A 13,692-nucleotide genomic window follows, 5' to 3' on the forward strand; every position below is an offset into this window, starting at 1 on the left:
TCAGAAAGCCCATTCAGTTGAGTTACTGAAACCTGTTGATGCTTAAGGCATTACATCTCCTGGCTCTAGCTGCCCTAAAACCTTGTTAATGGAGCAGCTATCATCCAATATCTTATAAGGATATCTTATAGTGAAACACTGCTCAATTGCTTGGAAATTAATGGTTGCAGTCTCTTTTGGTCCCATTCACCTCGCAATCAATGAAGAGTTCTAACTTATTCAAGTGGTATCATACAATGTAGAGTATACACTGTTCCTTACAGTCCAACCCGATAGCTTAGAAAGCAAGGGTTGTAATTCCTTTTCAGCTGAGTTTTTGAACTATTAGCTTTTATCTCCAGTCAGGCAAACTAGTGATGCACTAAGCATTGTACCTAGTTTTGAAAATCACACAATATAATATATATACATTGTATGGTGAACATCACTTATGGCTTGGAAAGCAAAGATTGACACTTCTTTTCAGTCAGTGATTGTATAATCACTGACTGTGCTAACTGGTGATGAGTGGAGTTAATCCCAGCCATATCAATTGGAAAGGTGGTTTCATGGACCATAAGAGCTATGTCTTGCCTCTAGATTTGTCACTTCCCCATCTGACTCATCATGAACAACCAGGTCAGTACTCTCAGCTCTTTTCTCCTCATCTTCATGGTTGGAGTGGGGTAAAACAGTGGTTTCATTCTCATCTGAATCAACTATCTTCTCTTTCAACTCTTGTTCAAGCCATTTCACCAGAAGTTCACTGATTATGTATGGATGCAGCTGGTTGTCCCTCAATGTTTGTAACTCATGCATTAATAGACCAACTTGTCAGAGCAGATCAGACCCTGTCTAGCCAGAGGTAAGAGGCCTTTATGCTACTGGTTCATATCAAAGCCTTACCTAGTCTCCACTGTCTTCTTGCATCACTTCTTCTATCATATGGCAGCCTGCCCTGTCGTGCATGGCAACTAATGTAGGCCTTAACCACCTAACCACTCATGTTTGTGTGTGTATTGTGAGATGGCCTCTTGAGGTTGGAAGACTGTACATCACATCTACAGGAGCAAGACCTTTTGACTCAACATGAGCACATTCTGAGAACAACTTGTTGATTTCTGTTCAATTGCATGGTATCTTTGACAGCCTGTATCAACCATTTCACTGATCCATCAGATTGGGGTGATAAGGTGAAGTGTGCATCTTCCCCACACCCAGCACTTTATACAACTCAGAGAACAGTTGGCTGGTTAAGTTAACTCCCTGATCTGAGTGAATTTCTTTAGGTGTTCCAAGCCAGGCTATCCAGCTCTCCACCAGTGCATCATCCACTGATTGTGTGGACATATTGGTTGATGGAGTAATTGATGATCACAAATATTTACTGATGAACTGATTACATCTCTGGGAGTGAACCACTGATATTCAATGCTATTCTTTTTAGAGGAAAACCAATACCTTTTTTGCTGGAATTTCTCTGTTAAAGTTGGCACATACTGTACAGTGTTTACACCAGTGCTGAGTATCTGTACTCTAATATTGTGCCCCCCAAAACTCTGTAACACAGACTGAGAACCACTGCTTGATGGCTGATAATAATGGCACAACACATCTTCTTGCACTCATAATTGCTCCTATGAGTTCCTGATTTTATGTGTATCCATACTATGCTCCTATGTCTGAGCCTGTCACAATTTACCTTGCTGCATGCCAAGGAGTAGCCACACTAGATATCGGTCTTTCATTTCTCTTCATGATGCTTTCAAAGTTTTAATTGTGGCATTCATTCACAAGTGGAATCAACTATCGTCATTTTCAAAGTGTAACTTCATAGACGTAGTTGGAACATAACCTCTCCATTCACATCTAGTTTATCTCCTTTCACCAGAACAAAGTTCATGTTCACTGACCCATGTGATGGTTTCAGAATGGCTGATATACCATGAGTCTGAGATCTACATGTGTTTAGCTGCTCTTGTATCAACCAATCTTTTTTGCACTTGTACTCTGAAATGCACATACCAAGATTTCCCCAGCACCGAGAGAACTAGGCTAAGCATCATACTTGTTTCGAGAAAGTATGTTTGTTTAAGGGTGTCTGGTTTAACTTGACTACTTGGACCTCTTTAGTTTTCTGGAGCTGTTGGACCAGCATTCACTGCCTACTGTTGGCTCTTCTGTACCATCAACCGAAAGCATTAGCTTAGTCTACCTTCCTGCTTGGCAAGGTATGTGCAGTTCACTTGAAAGTGATCCAACACTCCATGAGCAAAGCACTTTGCACTCAGTAATGACTATCTTGCAATCCCAGAGTTGCTGCTCGTTCAATTACTTGATGGATTCTTGGCTTAGTCTGTTTAAACTCGCAATTAGGCTTTGTACAGCATGTTTTAGAGTCTAGTCATTCCAGGCAGTTACCTGCCTGAAACATTTTAGGAAACAGTCTAAATCCATCTTTGTTGTATGCCTTTTGTAGAATGATCTGTTTTTATTGCTCATGGGGAACCATGATTGCGGCAATATACTATCTTTCCTGATCATCACCTGACTGAGATGTCCTCAACTTCGTGGCCACAGCATTCTAGGGACTCTTAAGAAACCCCAACACTTATGAGTAGCAGAAAGATGAATTGAGCTCAGCAGCTTGTTCATTGATTCTGGTCAACCCCAAACTCTTCTGTGATTCCTGGCTATCTCAGCAGTATATCTTCCAGCTCTTGGAAACTCATCACTTCCCCATTGTCCACTCTTTTCTATTCAGTATCTGCTGTCTCACCTGCTGCTGAGATAGCTCCAATTGGCAGATGTCACCCACCAACTGAACTTTCAGTGTCTCTCCAGTTTTGGCTAGAACTGGAATTTTATTACTTTGGTTGGTAAAATAGGTATCATCCACAGCAGAATAAAAAAAGAATAAAGGCAGCTAGAACAAAACCAACTAATATGTAGAATGAAGAATGATTTCAGAATATACAATATAATATTACAAGGAAATAGAAATGTATGGTATATTCATATACTACGATACTAAAATGTTTTAAAATATTACACATTAGAAATTAGTTTTCTTTATACAAAATTTTACAGATAATATACAGTGGACATATTAATTTCAATTATATCAGTATCTAATAAAATTGAGTACAAACAATATTGTATTAAGGAGTCACAATTTGGGCTATCAAATAAATTTTGGCTTTATGCTTTCAACTTGTTTTCATTGCTTTTGTTTATGTTACAAACAACTAACTAATATTGGGTATATTGGATACTTTGTTCTTGAAGAATTGTAACATAAGAACAGTATTTGAATTAGAACATAAACTTCTTCAGCAATTTAGAGGAAGCTTTAGTAAGTTGTGTAAGTGAAGTTAAATAAAATTTCAATATCAACATTAAAAGCTTTACTTCCCAAAATGCAATAAAAATGTGCCTATAAATTTTTATTGAATTTTAAAGAATAGTGAGGTAATGTAACTACTGTATTCAGCTCTTCAACAGGTACTTGCTGATGGATTCATAATTTTTAGATTAAATTATGCATGAGAAATACATATAAAATGAGTCAAATGATATTAGTGTACAATCTGAGTAAAAAAGGTTTAATTAGAAACGATTTATCAATAAGAATACTGAACATAGGTACTGTTTTGTTGCACCTGTAAGGATGTAGTTAAGTCTGTTGAGTATTTTATAATTATTTTTTTGTATAAACAAAATTGTAAACACTGCTGGGACTGATCAGACAATATGAACTATATTAGCAAGTTTCAACTGTATTGTTTACTTAGATGCTACAATGGTTTGTGTTGCATAGTTTTCTTTGTTGAATGTTTACAAAGTAGGTAAATAATAAGTACCCCATTTTTGCCATTGCATTATTTTTACATTTGGCAAATTTAAAGAAAAAAATGATTCAATTATTTTATTTGCTTTCATTGATTTTTAACAGCATGTTAATTGGTTAATAGTAACTAGCATTAAGTGTTCATGTTGACTTTATTTTCAGATGATAGCCAGAAGCTTCTTTGAAGAAAGATCTCATTGTGCAAACAAGAAAGAAAATCTTTGGAAGGGCAAGTTGAAAAATGGCTTTAAATGTGGATGTAAAATTTTGTATTTATGTCAAACTTAGTGATTGTTTTAAATATATCAGTATATCTAACATCACTGCTTCCTGTTTCAAGCCTTCAAGTTAGCTTTGATAAAACTATAGGAGATCATGTTCCTCCACTTTGAACGTTCCACTAACACTAAGGCTGACTGCAAAGTACTTTCTCTAACATGGATGGGTAAAGTACCTGATGAACTTCCTGATGAAGATGGCTGGAAGTTGAACAGAGTAAACTACTATCAAGATGGTTGGTTAGCCACAGGTAACACAAGAGGAGTTGTTGGGGTTACTTTTACGACTTGTCATTGTCGAAAAACCATGGAATTACCATCACGAACAAACTACAATTTGAGAGGTCATAGGTCTGAAGTAAGTTAAATTTATAGTATGATTTTTGTTTGTAAAAATATTCACAATTTATACTCATTACAATGTTCCTTTACAATTTGTAACAACAAATATATTTTATTTGTTTAGTTGAATTTTTTGTAGCATCAATCATTTATTTGAAAAATCTTAATATAATTTTGAAAATGTTTTTTCCCTTTTTTACTTTTAGTTACACATATTTTTGCATTATTAAGTTTTCCTATTTTTTGCCTTAGGTAAACTAATCCAGTTTTTTGCACTACAGATGATAGAAACATTAAGTATAAAAACAAGTAACTTGTGCTAAAACTTATTTCTTGTAAAGAGGATGTGTCACCCTCCTATTGGAAGATGACTGTCTAATGCTGATTGGATCATAGATTGGTGCAGTGCACTTTAATAAGTATAGGGGTTTCCATTTTGTTCAAAGGCTTGAGCCATACACAAAACCTTTTTGCAATGGTACAAGATAATAGCAATCAGTTTTGTGTAGAAGCAAGCAGTTTTTGAAGAATGTTTATGGCCTATTTCTATTATACAATAATATCAAAACAAACACTATAAGTTGCCATACATATAAGAAAACCAATGTGAGAATTATAGAATAGTTTGGATGCAGGTACAATTACTCCCCTTGAACACAATGTGTATAGTAAAGGCTCATTCTTTTACTTGGCACTGCATTATTTACCTGTTCTTTTTCTTCAGAATTATGTGATGTTTGCATTGAGGTTGTTACTTTAACCTAAAATCCTATTCACCTTATTCTATTTTGATTGCTCTCAAGTACAAAATAAATTTGATTCAAATAAGCTAAATAAGTTTTTAGTATATCCAATTTTTTAACACTTCCCAAGGTGACACTCCTCAGTAAGAGTCATCTTCTTCTATAATTGCTACTGGGGGCACCCTGCCTGTCCCTGTTGTAACTGCAATTATGCACCAAGTGGTTAGTTGGTGTTGCTTTTGACAATTTTGACCAGCTGATACTACCACCAGCTTTTGATCCTAGTTCATCACTTTCCAACAAGGATCAGGTTGTCCAACCTTTGTTCTTTGTTGTTTTTGCTAAATCTTGCACTACCTTGTTGCAAGAGCCTCCTTCCTCTGACTTTCTTCATTTTTGTCTCCTCTCCTCATATTCATGTTCATAACAATACTTTTTTTGTCTCAACTTCATACTAAATCTCAGCTGCTAGGTTCTTCATACTTTATCAAGCTTCAATCCCCTTGAGTCTCTTATTCCAACATAGAGATCTTCTCTTTCTCCTTCTTTGTTTCTCTCTTACCTTCAATGTAATCATATTCATTTCTCACTTGCTCATTTTCTTTGCTAACTGCATGCACTTTAACTTCTTTTTTCACTGAGGAAATTTGATTTACCCATTCCTCATCTTGGCCTTGATTTTTTCTTCCACATTGTCCCAGTTCTCAGATTTACATAGTCAGAATGCCTTAATTTCTAGAGTTTGTCTTCCTTCATCTTATCTCAGGAATCTCTGTTTGCACCTTCCTTTCCTTCAGAACATGATTTTGGGTTAGTTTCCTATACATGGGGAAACTTGACTTGAGGCATTCATTTCTGATCACTTTGGTTTCCTGATTTTCTAGGAGATTCAAACAGCTTTCTTGTCCTTAAGAGCCCTATAGTCACCCTCTCATTTGCTTCTCATCCTCTACTTTCCAACATACTCCCTCTCAAAGGGCTGGCTGTTGCAGTTCTCAGGGGTGACTACCATCAGCTCCAATCTGTTGGTTGTTTGGCTCTCCTTTTTTCACACACTTGTGGACTCCTTACGTAGAAGACCATTGGATCATGCAGATGCTTTTTCATGGATTTTACCCTGACATCTTACTATGAACCCCCTCTTTCCCATTCTCTTGTAGCCTTTCTACCCCTTCAGACTCCTTACCTCTCCAAATGAGAAATGTTGTGGGGTTTTACTCTCTTCTTTTTTGTCATTCTCAAGAATGTGAAAGATTGGTGACCTATGATAAATCTATCACCCTTGAACCAATTTCTTGTCCCTCTTTGGCCTGCTTAATTTAAGGAGTTCTTCCATGAAGAGGTCACTTTTACATCAGCTTTAAACTTCTCACAAGGTTTTTGTCTAGCCCCTTGCAAAACAACTGTTTTCTTGCTCACAGCAGTTGGCCATCTGCCCCTGCCTACTTGTCTCATAGGCATGTTTATAACAAATCGAAAAATCATATTTTAATATAATCTCAAATTTGTTTGTTTAATTTTGGTAGTCAAAGATGGTAGTTTGCAGAAAAATCATGAGTGGTGAGTAAAATTGTTGCTGGGAGCATTAAATGACTTTTACGATTTCCAGGATGGCATAACTATATGCAGAACACCTGCATGGATATTTAGAAAAATTACCCAAATATATATATATATATATATATCACTACAGATATCTAAGGGCCTGGCATGCTTTGGTGTTGCTCGGCTCACAATTTGAAAGTCAAGACTTTGAATCCCCATCATCAAACATGTTTAGCCTATATGGTTGCTGACTGGACCAACAACCTGGGTGTAAGAATACGTGCCAACTCTAAACCAATTGGAATTAAGGTTTTAAAGGGGAAAAAAATATAGATTTATAGAATTCCAAAACATACATACCTCTGCTGAAGCTTATAGCTATTTCTCTTATCTCCATCTTTGCCATCTAACATTTTGTTGGCGTGCTCCAGTCTTTATGTACCCCACTCGACTGCCCTCTGCAATATTTAATTTGCAAAACTTGACATCAGTCCTCACATGCTCTCTATGCAGGTACTGTATATAAGCACTGTATGCAGACAATATAATCATTTTTCTGGACAAAGTGTGTGTGCATTGAGAGTCACGTCTGTGGTGTAGATTTTCATCAGTTCAGTTTCATAATAGTCTGGTTTTCTTTTGGTTTGTTCCCCATTGCTTAGATTTCATTGGTTTTCTTCTGCAGTTATAGGGAAAAAGTGGGGATGAATTCCCGTGTCACAGTTTCTGGCATGGAGGCTAACCAGCCCTCGTCCATTCCTCCTTTGTTATCTGATGGTAGTCAACAGTCGGCTGTTGGTGAAAGCTGTCCTTTCACCTTTTGGGGCCTAGGGGTGTCTCTCCAGGTTGGTTTTCATTTGGCTTTTCATCATGAACCTTAATATTCTGGGGAGAATTCAGACTGTTTCCTGCTCCTTCTTTTGCTAGGGCTCCTTCTACTGAGGGATCATCTAATTAGCCACCTTCTGCCCCTTTTCTGCAGTTAGTTATGTGAGTTTGTGAAGTTTTGGGATTAACCCTGTTGCTTTTGAGTATGCCCCTGCCTTTTTGTCTGATCGACGTCAGTTCTTCCTCCTTCCCCTGATATTGCTGTGGATTCAGGGAGGTTTGCAACACAAATATGTGAAAGTGTCACTATGCCTTCCCCTCGTTTATCTGAACAACGTGCCCTGTCTTATCATCTTCAGGATAATGTATATTTGGACACTCAACAGTTGGATCTATGGGGTTCCAGGTTAGAACCTGTTATCACTCTTAACAGGTCTCAATTTTTGCAGGTTTGTTTCATTCTTACCTCTGTTTTACATTACTTCTGTTCCCTTCATCTTTTGTCTGAAGCATATCACTGCTCTCTATATCTATTTGAGGATGAACTGGGTCCTTTACTGATTGCTACTATGATGTGTTTGTCATCTTCAAGCCTCACCTTGATTTCATGGTTGGTCTGTTGCTGGGACTTATTGAATTGTGATGCCTTATTCGAGGGTATTTGCCCTCCACTGCTCTTCATGATTTATGGGAGAAACCTTTTCTTTGGCCTTACTTGTTTGCTGGAATTCCAGAATCTTTAGTAGCCTAAATTGTTGAACCACATTTGCAGTCTTATTTAATGTTATTGGGTACTTGCCTCTTGTCTACTCCAATGGGTACTTCTGTAGGATCGACTGTTTGTGTCTCATGGCTCCCTTATTCAACTCCACATCTTATTGGTTATCATAATCATTTCTGTACATATCCTCGGGTATCTTTGGACAAATCGTGATGGCACCAGCAGTGTCGGTGACTACCTGTTTTCCCCAAATCCTGTGGGAGGACTGTTACATCTCTTTCACTACATTTGGCATTCCTTCACCATCAGTCCTTGGGTTCTCAGAATGTTGGATATAGGGTTCAAAATTAAGTTTACTTCTCCCTCTCCTCTGTCCTCCCATCCAGTCATTTTTTTCTCCTCCTTCAGACCTCAGATCTGCAGACCTTCGTTCCTGAGTCATTCAGGAGCTGTTCATCAAATGAGCCATCGAGAAGGTCGTTCCCATTCATCCAGGATTCTATTCTCATTTATTTCTGGTGCCCAAGAAAACTGGAGATTGCATCCTATCATCGATCTATCTACACTCAATCATTTCCTTCAGCCTCCTCGTTTCACTATGGAATCTCTTCTTCAACTTCAATGGCACTTCACACCAGGTCGTTTGATGTTGCAGTTGCCTATCTTCACATTTCCGTAGCAGAGTCTTTTCATCAATTTTTATGTTTTGTGCATGTGGAACAGGTGTTACAGTTCTGAGCTCTCCCTTTTGGACTTGCTTCAGCACCTTATGTCTTATGCTGAGTAGTACGGGCCTTTGCTCTGCATCTCCATTCTCTGGGTCTGTGCATACATCATTATATGATGATTGGATTTTTTTTAGCACCAACCCACCACATTGCCAAACAAAATACCCAGATTCTCCTTTTCACAGCCAGAAGGGCAGGCTTCATTATCAGGTTGGAAATATCCATTCTCTTACCAACTCAATACCTGGTCAATCTAGGGTTGTTTTTCAACACTCATTTGGGTTCGGATACCGCCTCCTCAATAGGAAATCCTTCTCTTTACAGATGGGGTGCTTTTCTTCAGGGACAGGAATTCCAGGGTATTTGGACAGACTACGAATTTACCCTGCATATCAATATTCTGAAACTTCTTGCAGTACATCGAGAGATGATTCAAAGTCTTCCTCTCTTGCTTGGGAGGATCGTCATGATTCATTTGGACAACTCCATGGTGGTCTCACATCTTTCTCATCAGGGAGGTATTCGTTCTAGGGATCTTGTTTTCGGACTGTGTATCTTCTTTATTAGGCTCATTCCCACAACATCCATTTTTTAGCCTGTCATGTACCAGGAGTCGTGAATCTGATTGCCGATCATCTTTCTCAGCCCCATTGAATTTTTCCAACCGAAGGGATATTATATCAGGAGGTCTTTCAACTGATTTGTTCTCAGTTTGGATCACCAATGATCGATGCTTTTGCATCCCATTGGAATGCTCATCTACAGTTGTTGTGGTGTTCTGTTCCTCATCCACAAGCCCTGGCAATAGATGCTTCTGGATGCCACCTTTCTGGTTTAATTGCCATTCATGTTCAGCGGACTCTATATCATTCCACCTATGTTTTGCTCTATACAGACCGATCATTTCTCCCAAAAACTATCGCTGCCAGAGAAGGTAACAAATCTTTTTCTCCTTTCCATTTACCTTCCATTTTTCATCTTTACTGTCAATCAGACTCAGATCGTTTGTTATATCCCGTCAGGGATCTTAGATGTTATGTGGCTCATATGGAACCATTTCAGGGGCCCTAGGAACTGGCTTTTTATTCATTGGGATCCTGCAGTGTTCAGGAAATTATCACCCATTACTTTAACCAGGTGGCTTCTGAAGTTGATTCATATAGCCTATTCGGGCTTATCTGTTCACAATCGCAATATACTACACATCACCTCTCACCAGATTCGACATTTGTCAATGTCATTGGCTGCCTGGCTGAACTGTTCTCTAGAAGACATCTTGCGGACTGGTATTTAGACTTTTCCTGATACTTTCATATCTCATTACCTTCATGATCTGTCAGTTTCCTCTTTGGTAGGATTTCATCTTCCCCCTGTGGCTGTGTTGACTACCTCTGCTAGATTTTAACAAGGAGGTGAGTAACTTTCTTACCTGACTTAAGTTATCGTTGTTGTTGTTTTCTTCTAGGACCCCTCTTTATTTTTTTTGTATCCCACTCAGGGGTGAGTGTTGTCCAGTCAGGTATGCTTGTATTTTAAATTCCACACTAGCAACCTTTCTTTGCAATAGGCTCTGTCGAGATGAAGTGTTCCATAAGACCATCTGGATGCAATTCTAGATGGTGATATTATATCCAAATACTGTTTGATAGACCACTACTCATGGACTATCATCAGTAAAGCTAAAAGGGATTTTGCCAGTCCCTGCTGATCTTCAAGATGTATCAATCAAGATTGGTTTGCTTTTAAAAACTTAGGGAACATGGTTCACCTGTTGCACTGTATCCGGAGACCTGTTTCTTGGGACTCCCCACTATACATGTCCCCCCCCCTTACTTCTACTAGTGGAGCTAGGAAGTCCTTACCACACCCAGTTTCCAGTCGCTGGGACGGTGGACAGAGGATTTTCCTTTGGAGTGTTGAGTTTTCTCTGCTCTTGGAAAAAGAGGGCATGGTTGGGGACCCTCCTACCTGGGTGCCTGGAAGTTTTTCCCAGATATTGTTAGGAGCAGGACAAACCTACATGGGAGCCTACTCGTAATATCGGTTCAGATGTGATGCTTAGCTATCCAGTGGGGGTGTGCTTGGATCTTCTTACAAACATTGTCAGGTCTTAGGTTGTTCATGAAGGGGGTCCACTATCTCCTCGTAAATCTGAACGAGACACGGTCCCATCTTAGGTCCTTGGTGGGACAGTGTTCCTCATCCTCTCCATAATTCCACAGGGTAAGTGGAAATCTTCCTGCCCACTTGGTTGGGGAGCTAAGATGACTGTTCGTAAATCCAGACCAGATGAGTTCTGGACCTTGGATGGAGTATGGCATATGATCCCATCAATCCAGGCCTGGGTTATTGCTTTTATGACTTCTTCTTCTGGTTTATCAGAAAGATTGTATTTCAAAACATCCAGATATAAACAAGTTTGTTATTCGTAAGTAAATAAGCTGTTCATTATATCTGTAGTCCTTCTGTTTCTGATTATAATGGATTGTTATGGTTGATTATCTGAATACTACTTGACAAGTACATAAACTTACACGTATATCTTAATTGAAAATCCAATGGCTTTCAAGCTAAATTCCATATTACATAAAACACAATATTTTTTCTTGTAGCTCTGGAAGTCTTTCTCATCAAAAGCTGATTTACTGGCCTAAAATATAGTCTGTATTAAGCTTAAATATTTTTTAATATGAACATGCATACTTTCAAGCAAAACTTATTTCCTTATGCTTTTTTTTGTTTGTATGTTTTGTTATTATGTATATATTTTTATTTTGCTGCTAAGTCACTTAGTGATAAGTCTGAAGGCTTATGATGCTACCAATTACAGGCAAGGCACAGATATTCAATTGTGCAGCCTTGTGGTCAACAACAGACAATACAAAAACAATACAGATTTTTGTTATTCTATCTATCTTTTCATGAAGGTGGATTTTATAATGATTTGATCTTTTCAATTGGGTTTTCTTTTGTGCTAAACTGAGACACCCACCTAATCTCAGGTGTTTCCACATCTTATTGCTCTTTGTTACATGCAAATGATAATGCAAAAAACCTCCACCAATAGCAGTGTGACAACTATACTCATCACTTCTTGATTTAGCACTCGGGTTTTAAGGTATGCCTTTTTTACTTCAATGAGATTCTCAATATCAATGTTTAGTTGAAGTATCTACCAAACCAACTGTTTTGGAATTTTTTTTTTTCTAACAACTCTGCCTCTGAAGACTTTGTGACTTTTATTTTCCACAACATGAATTATACAGAGACAGTCATTTTCATGCTGTCTAGTGTTGAACATCTGGACTTTGTTCACTCTAGACAGATTACTACAATGGTGTTGGATGCTTTTTTGTCAAGGAACATGAAGGCTATTGTGCAATGGATAGTGGAGTCTTGCCTGTAACCTGGGCCTTGTCACAGACTTCTCTCCTCCTCTGATTCATGTCTGTGAGGATGTGGATTTTAGACAGTTTTTCTCTCCCTCTATATTGGCAAACACTTTTTACAGTGTAGACCTGGATCTACCTCGACATTCTGCATCATTTTGTGATTATTTATCTCAGGTATGTTACCTTTTACACTCTCTCTTATTTGTTATTATTCTTTAGTTCCATTCTTTGTATTATGTTTTTCCTCCTTCCCCTGATATCCAAGTCCATGCTGAAAAATGTTTTTGTATCAACTTCACTCTGGTCCAGTATGCCTTGTCCTCTTCAACTAGTTGCACTTATGCCTTGGCTTACAATTGAGCTGAAGCTCTTTTCATGGACTCCTAAACTATGGAGTCTCTTCTTAAGGTTTGGGAATCTGATCCATTGTCTTCTGTTAGCCTTTCTCAAGCTCAGTTTTCTCACCTTTGCCTTGCTACCCTTATACATTATATATCCTACATCAATCTCCTTTTGGAAGCAATCCACCATTGCCCTGAGGGTTTTTTTGGCAGACACTCATTTCTTTCCTTTTTCTATATTGTTGGGTTCTTCCTTGGCATTGTCCACTCTCACTTGATTCTTCTGTTGCTTGGATTTGTTGGGAAGGGATGTCCTTCTTGCCCAAGTATGTTTACTTCCCTCCTATATCTGGAACCTTTCCTTTACAAGTGAGTTTCTGGTGGGGTACCTGATTCTTTGTAGTCATGGGCTGAGGCCATGCACCAAACTTTTTTCTTGACTGCACAAATGTCCTGTCTTTTCTCTGCCAGTTGCTCTCTACCACCTTCTGGACTCCTTTTTGCTCCCTGTTCTGCTTCTTTCATATGTTCTTCCTCTGTAGGTAGGCTTCAGTGCCAACAGTTTCATCAGTGACTATCTTCTGGGCTCAGGAACAGTAAAGGCACATTTGTCTCAATTTGCAGATCTATTGGTTCCCTTTGCAGCTGACATGGTGCTACAGGTTCTATCAGAAGGTCTTACACTTTGTTTTTCCTATCTTCCTCCCTTTTCACCTGTTCCCATTCCTTTCCTTCCTCCAGGGAAATGAAATAATGCACCAAAGAATATAGACTAATAACAAGCAAAAAAGTAGACAAGTTCACTTACCTCTCAAAATTTTCCTGGCTTTCTAACTTTCTTACAAATTCATCCAAGCTAGTCGTTAACTTTCCCATGGGAACAAATCTTGTCCTATCAGTGAAATGGATGATATTCTGCTCAGAATACAACCTTATACAATACAT

The 13,692-nt window shown here is 38.4% G+C and overlaps 1 protein-coding gene across 1 annotated transcript in view; it reads left to right on the plus strand.

Annotated features, from left to right (window-relative positions):
- LOC106469986 (tubby-related protein 4-like) overlaps nucleotides 1-13,692 on the plus strand; it is a gene marked incomplete at its 3' end in the record, with an annotated part of 52,717 nt that overhangs the window by 22,068 nt on the left and 16,957 nt on the right. Inside the window, exon 2 of the mRNA XM_013930505.2 lies at nucleotides 3,992-4,465. Within this exon, the coding sequence (XP_013785959.2) occupies nucleotides 4,205-4,465 (261 nt within the window). The remainder of the gene's footprint in view (nucleotides 1-3,991; nucleotides 4,466-13,692) is intronic.

The sequence above is a fragment of the Limulus polyphemus genome, unplaced genomic scaffold (genome assembly GCF_000517525.1).
Source record: "Limulus polyphemus unplaced genomic scaffold, Limulus_polyphemus-2.1.2 Scaffold3758, whole genome shotgun sequence".
Classification (NCBI taxonomy): Eukaryota; Metazoa; Arthropoda; class Merostomata; order Xiphosura; family Limulidae; genus Limulus; species Limulus polyphemus.